Below are 22222 nucleotides of genomic sequence, written 5' to 3'. Positions count from 1 at the left end.
CATGATCTCATGGTTTGTGAGTCTGAGCTCCATGTCAGGCTCTGGACTGCCAGTGTGGAGCCTGCTTGGGATTCTCTCTCTCTCCCTTTCTCTGCCCCTACTCTGAACTCTCTCCCCACCCCCCTCTCAAAATAAATAAACCTAAAAAAAAAAAAAAGAAAGGGGGCTTGAAAGACAGAAAATTATGTGCACGTTCCTACATGTCTCACTAGTATGCCAAGAATGCAAGGCTATGATTGCTTTTTACCCAGGCCATTTCTCAGAGTGTGTTTGCAGCAAGCAACATGGAGAGGTGAAATAGTTCCCCTCTTGGACAAAGAGCAGGCTTGATTACTATTTGTTATACGATGGTGGTACCCCAAGCTCTGTGTTCTCTCAAGTAACATAATCCACTCAGTGTGATGGAATTTGGAGGTGATTAGGTCATAAGGGCAGAGAACTCATTAATGGGATCAGTGCCCTTATATAAGAGACTCCGGAGAGCTCCCTTGTGCCCTCTACCATGTGAGAAGACCCCTATCTATGAAACAGGAAATGGGCACCCACCCGACACGGAATTTGATGATATCTTAATCTTGGACTTCCCAGCCTCCAGAACTGTGAGAAATAAGTTTCTATTGCTCATAAGCCACCCAGTCTACAGTACTTTGTCTCCAGTGACTAAGCTGTTAATCATGGTATTATAAAGACTCCCACACACAGTAGGTATCCTCAATATATGTTTGGATGTTTCTTGAATGACTGAAAATGCATATATTAAGAAGATGATGGTGACCATGAGGGGATTGGTTAATGAGGCCCAAAACTTGACAAGGAGAATTACTTTAAAGTGACTTGCAGAGTTTTAAAAGCAATTTGTAATTATACAATTTCTTTTGAGTATATAAGCTCATTTATCCCCATTATTAATAATCTTATCAAACCAAGTTTTCTTAAATTAATATTCTCCTAGCAAAAAGAAATGAAAAAAAACTATCAAAAATGTACTAAAGGCACCATAAAAGAACTATGTACATACTCACACACACACACTCATGTACACATGCACACATACACATATACTTTTCACCTGACTTTAATTCCACAGTAACATATGCTATTAAGTCTTGGGCATCATTTTTCTAATTCCAGGGCATCCATAGTCTTTTTTTTTTAATGTTTTTTAACGTTTTTATTTATTTTTGAGACGGAGACAGAGCATGAGCAGGGGAGGGGCAGAGAGAGAGGGAGACACAGAATCTGAAGCAGGCTCCAGGCTTTGAGCTGTCAGCACAGAGCCGGACGCGGGGCTCGACGTGGGGCTCGACGTGGGGCTCGAACTCATGGACTGTGAGATCCTGACCTGAGCCAAAGTCAGACGCTTAACCAACTGAGCCACCCAGGCGCCCCCAGGCCATCTATAGTCTAAAAGGGAGTATCACTTCCTCTTTTTGGAATCAGCATGTTCTTGCCTTCCATTGATTACCCCGGTGTATCCAATGGTCTTGCTCAGTAATCAACTGATTTAGGCTTTGTAGGGAATGTGTGAGGTGGTTATTCAGTTCATTTAGGGTAAAACCCAAAGCCCTTATTCTGGCCCAAATGCTTTTTATGATCTACTGGCTAACTTCTCACCCCTTCCAGTCTCTGCCCAAAGGTGACTTCTCAGTGAGGACAACAACTCTCTAAATTCCAGCACTTCTAATGCCTCTTAGAGTGTTCTCCTTTTTCTTTTTTTCCTCACGGTATTCTTCTCTTCCTTACCTTCAATTATTTGCTTATTTATTATCGTTACTGTTTGTTATCTCTCTCTCCCCTTAGAATGTAAGCCTCACAAAGTCAGGGTCTTTGCTGTTGGTTCACTGATGTATCCCAAGTACCTAGTACATGCTGGAAGCAAAGCAGGCACTAAATAAATATTTGTTAGTCTAAATGAGTGAATAATGAAATCATAGAAATCAATAGGAAATATTTGCCCCAATCAATCAATCAATATTGGGCAAATCAATCAATATTTGCCCAAATATTAAAAAATGGGCAAAAGGCTTAAATAGGCATTTCATAAAAGAGGATATCCAAATGACTAGTAAACCTAGGAAAAGATGCTGAAAACCTTTAATGGTTAGGGAGATGACAATTAAACACACAATGAGAAATACCATTACATACTCACTAGAGTGACAAACAATAAATAATTGGAAATACCAAGTGTGGCAGAGGTGAGAAGCAGTGGGAACCCTCATAGTAGGTGCACTGGTATAACACTTACGGCACACATTTGATATTATCTAGCAAACTGGAATATATACATGACCTCATGCTTTCATCTATTCCAGGAACACACGTTGAAGCAACACTTGCACATACCTACCAGAATTCAAATACAGGAACGGTCACTCCAGCATTGCTCACAAGCGCCGGAAATTGGGAGCAAACCAAATGTCCATCAGCAGTTAAATGGATAACCAGATTGTGGTATATTCAGGTAGTAGAATACTATCCAGGAATCAAGACAAATAAGTTGTTCTAGGCATACTATGGATGAATCTATCAAATAAAAGCAAAAAAGATGATAAAACAATTCGTAGAGAACCAATTAGAAAGTGATTTCACTCATACAAAGTTCCAAAACAGACAAAAATAAACATTAATAATTTAGGAATGCGCACATAGGTGGTAAAACTATAAATAAAAGTAATGTAATGAGGGCGCCAGGGTGGCTTAGTTAAGCATCCGACTTCAGTTCAGGTAATTATCTCACAGTTCATGAATTCAAGTCCCACATCGGGCTCTCTGCCATCAGCACAGAGCTTGCTTCAGATCCTCTGTCCCCCTCTCTCTCTGCCCCTCCTCTGCTTGTTCTCTTTTCTCTCTCAAAACTAAATAAACTTAAAAAAAAAAAAAAAGTAAGAGAATGATCTCTCCCCGCGCCCCCGACCGCCTGCTGCCCACATTTAGGCAGAGAGAGTTGACCCTGTGAAGTGACACTCGGGCAGGTGTTTTCTGGGTTGCTGGAGATGTCCTCTCTCTTTCCCCTCTGTGGCGGTTACGTAGATGTTTACTGTGTAATTATTTTTTTAAATGGACACAAATGTTTCATATACTCTTCTCTATGTTTGATAACCCACAATTTTTAAAATGACAATAAATTGCCCAATTTTATAGAGATTTCTTTCATTCAGAAATTTTTCATGTTTTATTCCTTGTGGCAAAGGATCTTGATAGACAATACCCCTTTTTTGATACAGGTCTCTTTCTTTAGATAAGAATATAATATCATCAGTTCCACAGCCCTTATATTGCAATTCACAGGAGATATTTCGTAAGGTGGCAATGAGGAGGAAGGGACAAAATAAGATCAACTACAGGCTTAGCTTTCAGGGCAGACCCAGTTTTGGACACATGGTAAGCACCCAATGGAAGCTTGCTGCTGACTAAATAGGCAGTGGCGGCTGGGGCTGACTCAGACAGGGAGTATTTCTCAATCTTTGTTTTAGGAAGAATTCTCTACAATAGGCCACCTGGTAGGTAAGATGTTGTGAAACTTAGGGTTCCCAGATGTTTTCCAGCCAGAGACATTTGTGGGGACATTGTGTAGACATCTGTCTACAAATGTAGACAGTTGTATATAATTCTGTTTGCAGATGCTCCCTCAGGACTTGCTTCTTTAGTTTGTAGAGCATTGATATTTTGATCTATGGCTTTGGATGGAGCAAAGAGATCATGCCTAATCTTATGAGGTTCTGTAAACTGTATCATCTTGCCTAACTCAACGCAGTGTGGAGTCATCTCTTAGAACAATATGGTTGTTTTGCAGCAAATATTATTAGCAGATGCTGTGTCTGAATCTCTTCTAAGCTGAAGCCTTTAGGGCAGCATAAAGCCAGGGTGATCATAAAGAATCAGTTGGTGAGCCAGCAAATAAATACAGTTGACCCGTGGACAACCAAATATGAACTGCACAGCTTGTACACAGATTTTTTCAGTACAGTATAATACAGTAAATGTATTTTCTATTCCTTATGATTTTCTCACCTTATGATTTTCTTTACTCTAGATACAGTAAATAATACATGTAACATATAAAATGTGTGTTAATCAACTGTTTATGTTATCATGAATGCTTCCAGTCAACAATAGGCTATTCGTACTTAAGTTTTAGGGGAGTCAAGGGTTATACATGGATTTTTGACTGTACGAGGGTCAGCGCTTTGAAGCCCCAGTTGTTCAAGGATCAACTGTATACACCCAGTGGAGAAATGCTTCGTAAGCCCATGATGTGGCCTGTTTGTGGCTGGACTCCTAGGAGTAGTGTGTCCTACCAAATAGTGGTGACCATGTTCCCACCATGAAATAACTTCTGTGTCCTGATTCCTTATGTTTATTCAAAGTGGTCTCAGGTATCAAGAGTTGCCAAGTTCCTGGATGAGATGAAAAATAGTAGATGACATCTGCATCTTTTCTGCTCATAAGGGCACATGGGCTAAAAAGGGACAAAACTGGCCCAGTAATAAGGACAACAGGTGGCCACTCTGAACCACACTATCCAGACAGGCTCAGTCCACTAACTTTAGTTCTGCCTGCCATTGACTGTATGACCTTGGTCTAGTAATGTAACCACTCCAACCTTCAATTCCTCACTTGTACGTGTGAGTGATGTGTTTTGTGGGTACCCTACAACGTTGTAAAAATGAACTGAAGAGAAAGATATAAAACTTCCTGTTGACTGCAAAGCCCTACACCATTGTAAGGGTTCTTTTTAATCTTTTCTAACTACACAGTTAACATTTATTATTCATTACAAAAAACATCCAAAGATCAAAAACACATGAGGTTTTTGTTTGTTTGTTCAGGAGCGGGTTGTTTTTTTGTTTTTGTTTTTGTTTTTTGGTTTTATGTGGGGTTTTTTGTTTTTGTTTTTGTTTTGAGAGAGAGAGAGCGGGGGAGAGGGGCATAGAAAGAGAGAGAGAGAAAGAAAGAGAGAGAGAGAGAGAGAGAGAGAGAGAGAGAGAGAATCCCAAGTAGGCTCCAGTCTCAGCATGGAGCTCGATGGGGGCTCGATCCATGACTTAAGCCAAAATGAAGAATCAGACGCTCAACCGACTGAGCAACCCAGGTGCCCCCAAAACACATAAGACTTAAAGAAAAACTCCTCGGCCTTATTACTAGTCTTTAGAATTGACCAAATTTGACAATTTGTTGCTTATCTTTATGTACTTTATGAATGCATGTGTTTATATATGTGTAGGTGTACTTTTTTTTAACAAAAAAGGAAGCATAACTCTTTTCTAATTCTAAAAATTCTAATCAGCGGAATTTTTTATGAGAGAAACTGTTATATAGGGACATGGAACAATGATATTTAATGTGAAAAAGTTGCAGAACCACATTTATAATACGATAATATTTGTGTAGACACAGAGCCTATGGCTTCCTCTGGTAAAACTATATTGCAAAGGAATGAGGTAAGTGTACGTTTTACTTCACATAGTTCTCTATTGTTATCATTTTTTTCTTAAGCATATATACTTGAACGATAATTAATAAAGACTGTGCAAGAGGAAGTAAACAAAATGGAGACAATATACTATAAGTGCCCATGTTAGACCAGAGGGGGGGGAAAGCATTGAAAGAGAAGAATATACAAAAGAAATGGGAAGATGAAACAAAGGAAGCAGAAATAAAAGGATGATACGATTTTCAAAATTATTCATTAGGGAATAGAAAATAAAACTGATCATGTAGTTTCTGCCACTAACCTTCTTATAATATAGACTAACAGGATATTCAGTTCTGCTGACAAGTTCTTTTAAACGATCCTGTGCAACAAAGGGCAAATAGAGCCCAAGACAGAGATCTGTTCAGAGAGGAAGAAGGGCTAAGTAGGCCCAGTGCTCAATTCCTTTACAGTTTAAAGTTTTCATATTTTATTTTTTTCAAATGCACAAAACAGCCATAAATTTGGGAGATGTGCAGGAATGACAAGCTAATGTCCCTTGATATTGTCAAGCACCCGACTCTTGATTTCAGCTCAGGTCATGATCTCACAGTTCATGAGTTCGAGCCTCGTGTCGTACAGAGCCTGCTTGGGATCCCCTCTTTCTCCCTCTCTCTCTGCCCCTTCCCCCCACCTCTCTTTCTCTCTCTCTCTCTCTCTCTCTCTCTCTCTCAAAAAGAAATAAACTTAAAAAAAATAATTTTGTGGGGTGCCTGGGTGACTCAGTTGGTTAAGCGTCGGACTTCGGCTCAGGTCATGATGTCACCGCTTGTGGGTTTGAGCCCCGCGTCGGGCTCTGTGCTGACGGCTCAGAGCCTGGAGCCTGCTTCGGATTCTGTGTCTCCCCCTTTCTCTCTGCCCCTCCCCCGCTCACATGCTCTCTGTCTCTCAAAAATAAATAAACATTAAAAAATAAATAATTTTGTCTACAGATACTGTGGCTCTCAATAAATGTTTGCCTTCTCTCCATCAACAAATCCTGTCATGTCTATGTTCAAAATTTACCTTGATTCTATCCACTTTTTCTATCTTCATCACGATCGACCCACTTCAAATTCACTCCTACCTATTTTCACTGCAGTGGCCTCCTGACGAGTCTTTCTGTTTCCATGTTGGCTCTGTGCCTTCCCCCATGCCATTCCTTTTTCCACAAGAAAATCAGAACAGTCTTCCTAAAATGCTCATGGGGTGAAAACCAAAACCCTTCGCATGAATTCGAGGACCCGCACCACCTGTCCCTTGCTCCTTTTTTCCAGTCACCTCTAACTAAGGCTTCCAGCTGCGCTCAGATCTTTCTCACCTCAGTCTTTGCCATGCTGTTCCGCAAACTGAAATGCTCTTCCGTTCCTCAGGTTTCAGTTTCTCACAGAGTTCCCAGCCCCCTCCTGTACTCTAAATCAGGCCACAATTGGTATTTCTATATTTACTTGCATGCTATGGGTTTCATCTGACTTCCCTACACTGTCAAAACTGTATAATGACTATACAGGGGCTCAGAACATGATCCTTTCTACTTTTGTGCATATTTGAAATTTACCAAAATAAAGTTTTAAAATCTGCCCTCTGACCCTACAAACTCAAACCAACAGTTAGGCTTGCAATTGTCGTTTTCCGTATTTTGTATTTAAAAAAAATTGACTTTCCTGTTCATGATAATTTTTTGTTTGTTTAGTACCCACATTAGAGCCGTCAGAGGCGGTATTTTAAAGTTTGAAACAATGTATTATCTTCAAGAAAGTGAATTTGAAACTAACATCAGATAACCTAACAGGAAGGTCAAAAGTTCAATCATTCTTCCGCTGTTTCTGCTACTGTCTCTGCTACTAAAGTCTTTTATTTGACAACATTCTTATTCAGTGAAAAGGACCCTAAACCAGGGGTGTAAAACTTTTGATCTAGTTCCAGTTTGTCCCTTGGACAGAATCATTTGACTTTGCTTCCTTTTTCATAACTAATATAATAAATAGGTAAAGTTCTCAATTTTTTATTTGATTTAAAATTGTTTCCACAATTTGAAAAATCGGAAAAAAAAAGTCATAAAAATACCAAAGTTGATTTTTAAAAAATGAAGCGATAACTCAAGAGAACTTTCCTCATATCCATTAATAAGGTCATAAGTCAGCAGTAGTGTGCATACCAGGTGTGTCCACAAAGCCAAGAATGGGAATCACTGTATCTCCTTCTTTAGATTTGATGCTCTCACTCTTCTCTGTTCTATGAACATACTTGTGCAACATGCTATAGTACTGCTCCTTTGGATTGAAAGTATATAGTGATGAAATCTGCTGCCAGTCTCTAATGCTTGGGGTATTGTATTCCTTCGGATGTGAGCACTCAAAGAAACATTTAACATTCTCTTTGGCCAATTCTGTCGCATGCTCTGTGGCTTGACTCTTAAGGATCTGCTGCTCCTGTTCCAAATAGATTTTCCAAAATTTCAGCTGCAGAAAACTAACTGGAGATAGGCATCGGATGATAGACGTAAAAATCAAAAGGAAGGTGATAACAACTGCGATTAGGATCCAGCCCAGCACCTGAGGAAAACACAACAAAACAGCAACTTAGTGACATAAAGGTTGAACTACTCACAGTTATGCTGATGAACAAGCAACCGTTTTAGGTCTTAGTCTCTTAAGAGAAAGAAGAGACAACCTCCCAAACGCCTCAACCACTTGACAGGTCATTTTCCAAGTCCCGTCGAGGGCCCAGGGAAAAGCCTACTTACTCGTCACTCGGCTAGAATTCAACACGTGGAATTTCGGCAAATCCAATGAAACAAACATTCATTTTCAAGAGTCTCCGGGCTTTATATGCCCAGAAGCAGTGTGGGGCAGGGGCTTTAGAGCCAGGGAGGCCCATTTTATTGTAACAATTCTGCCTTCTTCCGGCCGGACAAACAACTCGATCTGGACTTGGTGTACTGGCTAAAAAGAGAGTAAGTAAGGTAGGACGGGAGCTGAACGGCCAGGCGCGGTATCCGACACAGAGCAGGTGCCTTCCCTCCTTTTCGTTCGTTTTACTGAAATTGTCGCCGGTCCAGCTTGTCGCCCGGGGTCCCGTGTCTGGGGCGAGGGCACCGGCCCGGCCGACCCCGCTCCCATCCTCCCAACCGCGTCCAGCGCCCGCGCCTGACCTGAGACTGGGCCTTGAGCTCCTTCAGGAGGTCCTGCGCGTCGGGCGCCCGGGCCTGGTGGCAGGGCGCCAGCGGCAGCTGGGCCTCGCAGGCGGCGTCGCGGCCCCGGCACAGCAGCCGCGCCAGTGGGGCGCTCCCGCTGGCCGCGCACTCGTAGAAGGCGCCTCCGAGCAGCGCCACGGCCACCCAGGTGAGCGGCGCGACGGCGGCGGTGGCGCTGAGCTGCACGCACACCAGGGCGGCCCGCAGCCGCGGCCCGCAGCCCCCGGGGCGGGCGCCGCGCGCGCAGCAGCCGGTCAGCAGGCGCCAGGTGCGCGCGCTCAGCACGTAGCCCAGCAGGAAGAGCGCCAGCGCGGGCACCAGCAGGAAGACCAGGCCGTACGGCAGGTTCCAGGCGGCGCTGCAGGGGCACTGGAACACCGCGACGGAGAACAGGCGCTCCCCGCCCGCCGTCAGGAGCGTCACCAGGCCGTAGCCCAGCGCGCGGGGATGCTGCAGGTGCAGGTTTAGCACCGCCTGAAACTTATCCATGGGCCTCGTGCCGTGGACCGGGCGCCCTGGACGGGGCCGGATGCTTCTGCCTCTTCACCGCCCTGCACTTTTCACTGCCCCGCGCTTGCAGTGGTTTGGGTGGACTGAGGTCTAGGGCTTCCCACTCTGCGAAGCAGCAGCTTCCGGACAGGGGGAAAGGGCCTCTCCGGGCTCCGAGAGCTTTCGCTTTCTTATTTCAGGCAGAGCAGCTGTGGCCAACACACACCTTTGACGTCCGCAGGACCCCTGGTGACTTCTCTCTCGCAGTTCAGGAACCTGACTGAGGATAGACCCCATTCCATTGTTACCTTTGTTTTCCCCCAACTTATAAGAAACTAGGGGGCTTTCCTTGGCATCCTGATTCAATGCAGCTCCCCAAATGAAAAGAATACATTGTATTTGGGCAGAAAGGAAAACACTCCATCTTCCCTTATTGCGGCCACCCTACTTAGTTCCTAAGCCAACTCCAAGTCAGATCAAATGATTACGAAAAAACCTGGTCATTTACGGGAAACATTACTCAAGGACAAATTTTCTAGTTTCTCTTTCATAAGCGAAATCACCACAAAGCCCAGCTCAAGTTCGGGTACCTCCGTGATCTTCTGTTCCCCTCCTGTTCTCCTTCTGGACAGAATCACCAGCATAATTCACACGGACTTCTCTGATCTCCCACAGGTCGTTAGACTGGATATATTGTATTGACTTCTGCCTCCTTTATTCCCCCAGGTATGTGCTAGCATTGGCAGTACTTTGACAAATGTCCAATTTTTACTCAGTGACCACCAAGGTGATCAGAGGTGGGTGGTGAGGCAGCGGAGACATGGTTATTCGGAAAACACTGATTGAACCCCCAAAATTCCAACTGATGCCACATCCAACTAACATGTTGTTTCCTCCACCTTTCTCAAAAAGCAGCATTGCTCTGACTCAAACTGTCACCATTTCGGTGAAATTGAGCCATTTTGGTTTGTGGCTGCAGAGTGAGGTGAGAGGTGCTTGAAAGAACATAGGCTTTGGAGTCGGGTGTATCGTGTCTGTGCGTGTATTTAATAAGTGCACCCCTCTGAGACTCTGCATCCCCATTTGTAAAAGCAGAATAGTCCTCACTTTTCAAGATTGTTGAGACAAGTAAATTGAGTAGCATATGTAAAACACCTTTATATATAAGGTGTGCCCATTAAATGAATGTTTTTTTTTTAATTTTTTTAATGTTTATTTATTTTTGAGAGAGAGAGACAGAGCATGAGTGGGGGGAGGGTCAGGGAGAGAGGGAGACACAGAATCTGAAGCAGGCTCCAGGCTCTGAGCTGTCAGCACAGAGCCCATCGCGGGGCTCGAACTCATGAACTGTGAGATCATGACCTGAGCTGAAGTTGGACGCTTAACCTACTGAGCCACCCAGGCACCCCGAATGAATGTTTAATGTGAGGGATTGCCTCTTATATCGCAACGCTGGGAAGAGACAACAAATAACTGTGTTGTACATGATTTAAGAATGCATATTAGGGGCGCCTGGGTGGCGCAGTCGGTTGGGCGTCCGACTTCAGCCAGGTCACGATCTCGCGGTCCGTGGGTTCGAGCCCCGCGTCGGGCTCTGGGCTGAGGGCTCAGAGCCTGGAGCCTGTTTCCGATTCTGTGTGTCTCCCTCTCTCTCTGCCCCTCCCCCGTTCATGCTCTGTCTCTCTCTGTCCCAAAAATAAATAAAAAATGTTGAAAAAAAAAATTTAAAAAAAAAAAGAATGCATATTAATGCTCAGTTTTAGACCAAGGATTGTATTCAGTGAGTCGATGATCCTCTCTTGCCTTAGGAGAATTGCTGTGCCCTTTGAGGTCCACCTCACTACAAGGAGGGTATTTGGTTATGGAGTCTGGGTGGACAGGTCATAGTGAACTGGTTACTGTCAGCACCCGTCCACCAGGTTTGCCTTATTCACCTGGGAAGAGTAAGTAGGCTAAAGAACCATGTGGACTGTTAGAGCATGGAAAAGAAATGTATTATTCTTGTCTTAGTCCAGCGTGCCTTCTTAGCAACCTCCCAGTACCAGTGCCTGGCCCCAAATCACCATTCCCTAGCATTTTGATGAAAAGCTGTCCTCTCTGTGTGAGTCTTAAGAAGCTACCCCCAGATCAGAGTCTAAATTGTCATGCAGGACAGTTGGGGACCATTTCTCTGAGATTAAACCAGGTACTGCTGGGCTCCCTGTAAACTTGCAGCAAAAGTCCATATTTGAGGCACATCGCTTCTTCTATGACTATCATCTCTTTATTCCTACATCTCAAAAAAAATTTTTTTTTCTCTCCCGTTGTCCTTCAGGTGATTCTGCTCTTTTACTGCTAGACTCTTCTTCACTCCCACCACACGTCTCCTAAAGATGTTGCCTTCCCCCTCCTCGCTTTCCATATATCACCATGAACAAATTCTTTTATATACACCTTTATGCAGATGGCTTTATCCAAATCTCCCTTAACTGTAACCAAACTAAAATGTGCCCGCTCTGTCCTCTTGAGTGAGGTTTATTTTATTCTCCCACATTTCTCAAAACAAGGAGGAGGGTTGGCTGGCATTCTCCCAGCACAATGTCCAAACCCAGGCTTTCCTGTCATCTTCTAATACTTTATTCTCCACTGGGAGTCAAGCTATTCAGCACAACTTCCTCCCCCACTTCACTCCTGCCACCCGTGCTCATTCCCTGCATTTATCAAGACTTTCGCATCTGGTGACAGCCTTCCTCGTCTCCCTAGCTCCTGTTATTTAGTCAAGGATTTGGTTTCATATCTTTTTAGCTATGGAAACTTTCATTTTGCCAGTCCCCTATCCGTCGAATTTGTTTAACAGTTTATTTGTTCATTTGTTCATTCAGTCGCTCATCTAAAATGTGTAATAAGCCCCCATGATACGATAGGAACTTATAAAAGTGCCTGGTATTATTGGGTACAACAGGGAATAACACAAATAGATACCCTCCTTTCATTGAGCTTATATTAGTGAGGAGATAGATAGAGGAGGCAAGTCTCAAGGGTATGCAAATAATTAAAATGGAATCATGTAGTAGAGAGTCTCCTGAAAAAGCCTTTGTAAGGGGAGGACATTTAAGGGTCCATCTGAATGACCAAGGCTCTGGGGTTCAAGGGATCTTGGCATTCTGTGGTTGGAAAGAAAGCCAGAGTGATGGGACATTAAAGGTGAAAAGGAAGTTGGCACATTTTGAGGGCAGAGGTGCAGGTGAATGGTTGGGTTTAGGGGCTTTATAGACCAGAGTATGTGGTTGAGAACCCTGCCCCTGAAACTCATTACAGACTGAGCTGCTTCCTGACTGATTATCCTATCAGCTTGTGTCTCCAAACACTACCTCCTGGGGTTGCCACCGTACTCCCCAACTCTGCACTTATTACAGGTTACCGTAATTGTGAGTCTGGGTTCTGCCTGCCAGTCTGAATTTTCTCCCAGAACCAGCAGATGAGTCTAGTACCCTGATATCTATCCCTGCCATCTCTGGAGCAGCGGGTGGTTCTAGTTCTGAGTCTATTGAAGATGGTTCAGCTCTTTATACCCAGCTCCGTTTGGAGAAAATAGCGCTGAGAAGTTCAGTGTTTAGTGGAAATAGAGTAACAGCCTAATGGTGTGGAGAGGATTCAAGAATTTTCTCTTGAAAGTAGACTAAATAATATTTGAAAGACCTTTACACTTTGGGCAATCTGTAATTTAACACCAATTTACTTTAGCTTTTAAAAAATGCATGAGAGATTCTCATGGTAAGCATGTTGGAAAACCAATGGTTATGGGGTTTGTTTTGTCTTGTTTTAACTGTCATACTTTCTTTCTCAGCACTTTCATTACCACTGTCAGGAATGGGTTTCAGAAACCACAAAAAATTTGATGGAAGAGACAGGAAAAGAAACTCTTGAAAGAATTTCACACTGAATGGAAAAGTTCCTTCTAGTCGTCTTCGAGTGAGCTAGTTCTCAAACATTATTCTCTGTAGTCTTCCTGAGAACTCAGACTACTGGTATGTCCCTGCTTGGAATATGACTGCTGGATTCTAGCAATGTGTTGATCCCGGCCCCAAGACCCACCCACGAAAGTAAAGTCAAATCAAAATGTGTCTATATTTTAAGTATCCACCATGTACAAGACAAAACTTTAGATGCCAAAAATAACACGTAAATTTAGAAAAATCTGACAATCTTAGAGAATACCTTTCTGTGAGCTGTAATTTATGGATTTATTATTTATGTTATGTATTTGAAAATCTTAACCTGATATTATCTGAAGATTTTTGAATGTTTATAAAAGTTCTTCCAGTGGAAGTTTAAAGCCGAAGGAGGGAAAGATCATACCCTTCTCCAGACACAGGATGTCGTTTGTTAAATGGCAATCCCATGACGGTTCAAGTAACCTTTTTACGGATTGTTTTCTCTTTTTCTTAGCATGAATTTTCTAAACCTGTCACAAAATTTTAAGTATTCACTGATTCACACACTAACAATACTTTTTTTTTTTTTTTTTTTTTTACAAAAGATGATTATTTTAACCCTGAGGACCTAGATGTGGCCAGTCTTTGCTGGGACCACTGTCGTCATCGTCATCGTCACCATCTAACACCGTAAGTCTATTAAAGGTTGTAGTTTTCCCGCCGTGGTTCTTAGAACCTATGTCTATTAAGGATTTTGGTAAATTAAATTATGTTTTTCCCTCGACTCAAATTATTTCACAGGTGATTTTACTGTGTGCTAGAGTTTCATGGTCAATGGCCACTTACTTACACTTTGCTTCATCCCGAGCCTCAGTTCCCCTGCCGTGCCGATTTGGTTTACCAGTTTGTGAACTATGATGAAAGGTTTGGATTTCCAAAGATAATAATAGTGAATCGCAAATAAGATTAAAGGACAAGAATAAAGAAGAAAAGTAATTTAATAGGAGGAAATTTGGGTTTCTTCAAATTATAAATAACATCGCAAAGTCTCAAAAAAATTTACGTTAATGGAGAACTTAAAAAGTGTTGTGGAAGGTCTTTCCTAAAAGAATATATCACATGAGGGGCACCTGGCTGGCTCAATTGGTAGAGCATGCTACTCTTGATCTGAGGGTCATGAGTTTAAGCCCCACATTGGGTATAGAGATTACTTAAAAATAATAAGATAGATAAGATAAAAAATAAGTCACATGAAATACGCCACATATTGAAAACACTCACATCTATGCAAATGGAATACAAAGTAAGTACACATGATTGAGGTAGATCTGTATGTGCTAGTATGGTGAAAAGGCAGAGTTGACATGTTAATTGGAAAAGGTAAACCAAAATTCTGCCCGTCATACATTTGTGTAAAAAAAGAAAAGAAAAAGAAAATGTATATATGTCCCTTGCAGATGTGTACGCTATTCTGCAAGATTAAAAAATACTGTCAAGGGATGCCTTGATGCCTCAGTTGGTTAAACATCTGACTGGGGCTCAGGTCATGATCTCACGGCTCGTGGGTTTGAGCCGCACATGGGGCTCTGGGCGATCAGCACAGAGCTCGCTTCAGACCCTCTGTCCTCTTTTCTCTCTGCCCCTCCCCACATCTCTCTCTCTCTCTCTCTCAAAAATAAATAAACATTAAAAAAATACTGTCAAATGTTTATCTCTGAGAAGTAATGGAGAGGGTTGGGAATGAATGCAGGGAGAGAGATTGGTTGTATATCTTTCTTCACTGTTTGCCTTCTAAAAACATGCATATGTTTCTTCTACAATTAAAAAACACTAACATGAAATGTCTTGATCTAATGGAGAATCTCTGAGGAACAAGTCTGGAAAGAGGCTTTTTCACAGGCTCTTCTTTGTCCTTCCTTCTTTGTACACAGGGCTTTTATCAAGGGTTGCTCCCTGAGCCTGCATGCCAATCATTCACCTCTCCCTGGCAAAAGTAATAAATCATAGCGAGAAACTGACTGCTTTTGAAGAATATAGAAGATAAAGAAACTGAGTGTTTGAGAACTGGAAGGTGGCAAAAAGCAGCAGGAGGCCAAGAGGAAAAGATCAAGTGGAAAGGTTGGGATTGGGTGACATTTGTCCAAATTCTGAGGGAAACAAGAGGGAAACATTTGTCCAAATTCTGTCTCCTTCAGAGAGGGCTTCAGCTCTACTCTGTAGAGTCTCCTATGTATCCATTACTGTCACAGAAACAAGGCAGAGAGGAAAGCCAGGTGGTAAAGAAAGAAGGTGGGTGAGAGTTTAGATTGTGGAGCTTTTGAAGGGCAATAGGGAGTTCAGCTTCCAGCAGTTTAGAAACCACTATTGCTTCTTTTAAATGTTGATCCAGACAAGTTTTTCCTGGGTTTCGAGGAGCTACCTGTTTTGGTCTAGCTTCCTTAAAAACCATGTATGTACGGGGGGAATCCAGAAAACCAATAGTGTTTGGTGAGTTAAGATATTGTTTAATGGAGGCTGGGAACTGCTCCTAACTGAGCAACAGATTTAAGGAAAGAGAAGTGATTCCTAGTAAAAAGAATTCCAATTTATCCCAGGATCTCTTTCCTGGGGGGCTATTATCAAGTTGCAAGAACAGTAAGAAAAGAAATACCATTAAAGCACTACTCTCTTTCCATGGAAGGAGGAGGAAGTTGGGGCAGATATTAGCACTCTGGGAATTGATTACTGAATTGAAATGGCTTCTCATCTGTACACACTGACAGATAATCTTCAGGGATACTAGAAAACCAGGTTGGAGGGACACCACTGTCTTTTAGATGGAGTCTTGGCTTCTTCCCAGGAACCCCACACTCTCCTTGCTCCAGCTCTGGGAGCTGCGTACTCTGCTCCTATAGGAAGCAACTCTCTCCTCTTTAGGGATTGCTTTTCAATGATGAACATATAGATCATCTTCTCTGTGTCTACATTCTTCTACTAGGCAGCATTTGCATCTTGGGAAAGTTTGGGTAATACCATAATATCCTGTCTCCAAGACATTTTCTGTTCCTTCTTTCTGTTCATTATAGACAGTGATGTGATCAGAATATGTCCCCCAAAATTCATACATTGAAACCCCAACCCCCAAAAGTGATGGTATTAGTAAGTAGGGCCATTCTGAGGTGTTTAAGTCATGAGAGTTTTTAAGAGTAGGATTAGTGCTCTTATAAAAGAGGCTCCAGAAAGATCCCTCGCTCCTGAGGGGTGGGGATCTCCCAATAGCTATTAAATACTTCAGTGAATTCTTGTGGTGCACTTTACTGTACGGGGACAAGTACATGTAATCTTTCCATTTGCCAGAAGGAAAGGAATGATCATTAGTTCTACTATAGGCTACTCTTTTGTTTCACTCCTCTTCCCACTCCCGAACTCACAAACCTTCTTTCCACCCCTTCTAACCGCCCCCCCCCCCCCCCGCCACAATAAAAACACAAAGAACAAAAAAGCAGAAGTCCAAACATGGAGCTCACAGTCCAGAGTTTGGGTAGTGCATGGTAGTCTCTACATTAGGTCTTCATGTGGCCCTTCTTGGGATACAGACCCATGAACTCACAGTAATAGATTAATCTGTCCCTCCACAGACAATGTAGAGTGGAGGAACAGGGCCAGAACAACCACAAGAAATACTCCATTCTGAAAGGGAAAAATGGAAGCCAGAAGCAGGCACTGATTGACCTCTTATGTTTCTGGGCAAATACCAGAAAGGCCTCTACCCAAAACAAGGCTGTTGAAAAGTGTTCCTTGAATCTCGACTCTACCCTCTGGAGAGTCTTCTTATGTTACTGTCCTTGGCCACATACTCAATGAGTATATGCTCTTCTGGGAGCAGACTAGTGTTCTTAGTTCATGTGCTACTTGTACAATGTTGGAAGACCACAAGTCCAGTTGGGTTTTTGATTCCTTTGACTGTAAATGTCTCCCCAAATTATTTAGTAAGCTTCTTGTCTCTGATTTCAGTAAAATATATTTGCCAATACCGTTACTCACAGTTCTTTTCAAAACATAGTTCTCAGATATACTATATGCTTTTGCTTTCTTGCCCCATTCTCTCTCTTCTTCCCTCTGCCCCCACTAATTTGTACATACCTGTCTTTTTCTCTTGCCAGTACAGGTACTCTGAGTAAACATGAGACTATAGTTTTCTGTGGGAAAGCTACACCTTTATTTTGATCTTTCTGTGGCTCTTTGCCAATTGAATACCTTAATTTTATCTTTGCGCCAAAGTTCTGAACTTATTGAGAGGTATTGCCAATAGGTGTAGAAGCCACACTTAATTTGGCCTTTCCATGAGTTTATTTTAATGGACTTGGTCTTCCAAGGCTTCCCCAAATTCTCTCTTTGAGTTTGGCGTCTAAAACCTGTCAGGTTTTCCGTTTTTGCAAGTCCTCATTTTTCTGAAATATTTCTATTCCTTGTTATTTCTTCTTACAAATCAACCAGTTCTTTCTTAAGGTCATAAAGTCTTGCCAAAATGTAGCCAGCAGCAATCAACACACACTAGAAACATTGTTTTCTCATTTTTTCTCCTAGAGCCACATTTTCTTTAGCTATATATATATATATATATATATATATATATATATATATAATCTTTCCAAATTAATGCAGAAGTTCATTTTATCAGCAACCAAATAAGAACTGTGGCCTCACTGGCCTCCATTATCAGCTTCTATGCTGTTCACCACTGGCTTGCTAAACTAACACCACAAATTTTAGGAAGGGAAGTGAAACTTTTTCAAGCAATCTAACAATAAGACATAGAAAAAGTTACTTCCTTTTGGTTGTTGTCTACAGCTGAAGTAAAAAAGAAAAATGCCTCCCTTATTTCATCCTCTTCTGTTTGGGTTTGGGAAGACAGGGGAACAATGGGGCAGATAGTGAGGACGATGACAAATGATTTTTATCATGGAAGTGCCCCACGTCAAATACCAATATTTGGTCCAAACTGGTCATAAGGCTCCACCAAACTGCAAGGGAAAGGGGGAGTATGGTCCTCTCCTGTGCCTTAAAGGTGAACAGAACTGCACAAACATGAATGTGTGAGGTCTACCGTGCGTTACACGATCAGTTTTTCTAAATTCCCCCATCCACCCCTGAATCTTTTTAAGCCTCCTATTTGTTTTCTTATTACATATGACAGTTTTATCATCTTTTATTTGCTGCTTACCATTTTTTCCATCTCCCCAACTAGATTATAGGTTTTGTGACGGCGAGATCTAACTCCTCTTTGGTTACACAAGTCTTAGCACAGTACCCAGGACATTATAGGTGTTTAAAAATATCTGTGGGTATAAGGAGTGAATCAATGGATGAATGAACGAATGAATGGGAAGCAGACTTGGATTTTTCTCTTCTCTTACTGCAGAGTCACCACCACGTGTACTTTGCTCAGCTCGGAACTTGAACCCTTCTACAGAGATCACGTCTGTCTGAGCCTCTTGAATCGCCAACCTTGTGATAAACAATAGGTAAACGTATCCAGGGAGAAACAGGGCAACACCAAGGAGACAACAGGGCCATAGGACAGGTTCCAGGTACAGCTGAAGGGCCATCTGGACACCCACTCCCACCCACTTTCATCAGAGTCACCAAGCACAGTGGGGGGTCGGGGTGGAGCCACAGGCACTGACAGAGTAGTGACTCCCCCACAACTTCCTCCTTCCTGCCCAGCTCAGCCTGTTTACTCAGCAGACTTGTCTGGTGTAAAGCTCTCATCTTCCTCACAACAGGCCCCATTTCTCCACCACCTTCCCATACCACACATAGCTGTATTTCTTAAGGGAGGGATTTTTCTTTTTACATTAGCTGTAGACAGCAACCAAAGGTAAATAACAATTTGTCTATATTTTATTATTCGATTCCTCAAAGAGGTTTCACTTCCTTTCTTGGGAGCAATGAGCCAAGCATGAATAGGTTTTGTGGACACTAAGTCTCAAGTTTGACTGTGACTCCACTTTGGCACTCTACCTGACCTTCTCCGGTAGTGCCGGGCACCTGCCTTACCTTATTAAGTTAATTAAAGTTTGGCTACTAATGACACTCTTCTGGTTCTCCTCCTAACTTGGTGGCTGTCCATCTAAGTGTCCTTCCCAGGCTCCTCCTCCAATCATTAATGTTGGTAGTCGCTAGAATTCAATCCTTTCCACATACACTTCCCGAATAATCTCCTTTTGGTGCACCACTAGCTAGATGTGTGACCTTGGGCAAGTTATTGGCCTCTGTGTGCCTCAGTTCTTTCATCTGTGAAATGAAAATAATAGTATTATGTGCCTCCTTGGGTTGTTGTGAAGATTACATGGGTTGATATAAGTAACATTCTTTTTTTGAATTTTATGAAGTTTTTAATTTTAATTCCAGTGTAGTTAACATACAGTGTTCTATTAGTTTCAGTTGTATGACACAGTAATTCAGTAATTCTATACACTACTCAATACTTATCATGATAAGGATACTCTTAATCCTCATCACCTATTTCACTCATCTCCCCACCCACCTCCCATCTGGTAACCATCTGTTTGTTCCCTATAGTTAAGGGTCTGTTTCTTGGGGTACCTGGGTGGCTCAGTTGATTAAGTGTCTCACTCTTGGTTTTAGCTCAGGTCATAATCTCATGACTCGCGAATTCAAGTCCCACATCGGGCTCTGTGCTGACAGCACAGAGCCTGCTTGGGATTTTCTGTCTCCCTCTCTGCCCCTCCTACCCCCTCTCACACTCTCTCTCTGTCTCAAAAATAAATAAACATTTTTAAAAAACTGAGTCTGTTTCTCGGTTTGTCTCTCTCCCTTTTTCCTTTGTTCATTTGTTTTGTTTCTTAAATTTCATGAGTGAAATCATAGGGTATTCGTCTTTCTCTGACTGACTTATTTCTCTCAGTATAATACTCTTTAACTCCATCCATGTCATTGCAAATGGCAAGATTTCATTCTTTTTTTATGGCTGAATAATATATATTCTATTGTATATAAATATATCACCTCTTCTTTATCCATTCATCTATCAGTGGACACTCGGGCCACTTCCATAATTTGGTTATGGTAAATAATGCTGCAATAAACACAGGGGTGTATATATCCTTTCAAATTAGGTTTTCATATTCTTTGGGTAAATACTTAGTAGCGTGATTACTGGATCACAGTGTAGTCCTATTTTTAAATTTTTGAGGAAACTCCATACTGTTTTCCACAGTGGCTGTACCAGTTTGCATTCCCACCAACGTGCACAAGAGTTTCTTTTTCTCCACATCCTCACCAACACTTGTTGTTTCTTGAGATACATGTAACGTTCTCAGACTAGTGCCAGCCACATGGTAAATGCTCAGAACGTGCTGTCAATTACTTGTTACTCTCTTTTCCCATGGCTTTGACAACCAACTGTATGTCACCATTGCCAAATCCCCATCTCCAGTCCTCCCCTTTCCTAAGTTCTCTATGGGTATTTCTGATTTCCTATAGCAGACATTTTTGCTTATGTCCAGCAATCATCTCAAACCCAAAATAGAACTCATTTTCCCCCAAAACTTACTTTTCCTCCAGAATTCTGATGTCACTTAAGGATATCAGTCTTTCAAGCTGGAAAACTGAGGGTCACCTGTAAGTGCCACTCCATTTCCTGTGCAGCTCGGTGCTGCCCCAGGACCGTCCCTCATATTGGACCTCTTCTCCACCCTCACTGAAAGTGAACCAGGCCCTTATTCCCTCACTCCATTCTAGCTGATGCCACACAGTCCTATCAGACAGAGTTAACTTCCTGAAAGAAATCTGACTTAGGCTGGAGAAACTGTTGTGCACATGTGAAAAGTACAAAGTACAAAAGCTCATAGCAGTATTGTTTGTATTAGGAAAAAACTGGTTTAAAAAATGTCAGTAAGTATCCAACAGCGTCACACAGGAGAAATTGCAAAAATATTCGAACAGGAGAATGCTATACAGCAGCGTAAATAAACGCTGACACAGCGACAACCAACAAGGATGCATGTTAAAAACATTATGTTGGGCTGTCTGCGTGGCTCAGTCAGTCAGTTAAACATCTGAGTTCGGTTCAGGTCATGATCTCGCAGATCGTGAGTTCAAACCCCATGTCCGCCTCTGTGCTGACAGCTCAGAGCCTGGAGACTGCTTCAGGTTCTGTGTCTCCCTCTCTCTCTGCCCCTCCTCCCCCCTCTCAAGAAGTAAATATTAACAAAAAAATATTTTTAAAAAAACATTATGTTGAGCAAGAAAAATCAAACACAAAGAAAAATTTAAGTATGACTCCATTTATAAAAAGTTCACAGTTAAAATGAAATTTTATTTTCTGAGGATGTTTATAAAAGTCATGAAACAGTAAAGAAAAAGAAAGTGTTGAGGAAGAATCACAGACACAGTGATTACTGTCTTTGGGGCTTGAATGGGATTATGACTGGGATAGAAAGAAGGGGGAGTGTTCACAAAGTTATATTTCTATACCAGGGTGAGGGGCACAGAAGTATTTGCTTTATAACTATGCTTTATACAGTATATTTCTTTTACTAGTTTTCTAACTGTGGCTTATGTTTCTTAACTTATCAGGCAGAAAAAGAAACAAATACAGTCACATTATTTTCTGGTTGAATATCCTCAATATTCCCATTGTCAATAGGACAAGTTCTGTATTCCCAACTATATGGGATCTCTTCCCAGTCCTGCTCCAGACATCTCTGTCCCCTCCATCCCGTGCACCCCAGTTTCCCACAGCGCTGCCCCCTACATTACCTGTACTGACTTATCACAGTGTTCCTCAGTTATGTGTCTTTTCATTAGCTCTGCTTGCTGCTTGGAATGCCATTTCTCTGTTCTTCACCTGGCAAACTACTCTCCTCCTTTAATACTTCGTCCAATGTCATGTTTTCATGGAGGCTATCCTTAAAACCCCCAAGTGGAGTTAGTAGTTCTGTTTCCTTGCTCCACACTATTAAATAAATAAATAAATAAGTCTGCAACAGTCCTTACGGTGCCTACTGCAGCAATCCTTTCCAGAATTCTGTCTCCCCTACTAATCTGGGAGCTCCCAGAGGGCCAGGGCCTCTTCGTATTCATCACTGTGTCACTGAGCAAAGTCAGTCGTTGCCTGTCCAGTGCTCTTCTCACTCCTGAGGGAGCTCTCACCACACCACA

At 42.2% G+C, this 22222-nt stretch overlaps 1 protein-coding gene and 2 long non-coding RNA genes across 3 annotated transcripts; 2 read left to right on the top strand and 1 right to left on the bottom strand.

Annotated features, from left to right (window-relative positions):
- The first annotated feature begins 126 nt into the window (after positions 1–126).
- LOC122489902 lies at positions 127–2571 on the top strand. Its single transcript, XR_006299040.1, has 2 exons — positions 127–701; positions 2316–2571. It is a non-coding gene; the product is annotated as an uncharacterized LOC122489902 (long non-coding RNA).
- A 4873-nt stretch (positions 2572–7444) lies between these two features.
- CALHM6 (calcium homeostasis modulator family member 6) lies at positions 7445–9295 on the bottom strand. The gene is made up of 2 exons (XM_043592166.1): positions 8610–9295; positions 7445–8010 (listed from the first exon to the last, which is right to left on the bottom strand). The coding sequence occupies exons 1-2, from the start codon at positions 9138–9140 to the stop codon at positions 7588–7590; spliced, it is 954 nt and encodes a 317-aa protein (XP_043448101.1). The 5' UTR covers positions 9141–9295; the 3' UTR covers positions 7445–7587.
- A 4354-nt stretch (positions 9296–13649) lies between these two features.
- Positions 13650–18569, top strand: LOC122489900. The gene is made up of 3 exons (XR_006299039.1): positions 13650–13744; positions 14986–15172; positions 18456–18569. It is a non-coding gene; the product is annotated as an uncharacterized LOC122489900 (long non-coding RNA).
- Positions 18570–22222: the final 3653 nt, after the last annotated feature.

The sequence above is a fragment of the Prionailurus bengalensis genome, chromosome B2, assembly GCF_016509475.1.
Source record: "Prionailurus bengalensis isolate Pbe53 chromosome B2, Fcat_Pben_1.1_paternal_pri, whole genome shotgun sequence".
In the NCBI taxonomy this organism is placed as follows: domain Eukaryota; kingdom Metazoa; phylum Chordata; class Mammalia; order Carnivora; family Felidae; genus Prionailurus; species Prionailurus bengalensis.
The sequence above is the reverse complement of the archived record's forward strand: the minus strand, read 5'-3'. Positions and strand labels throughout refer to the sequence as shown.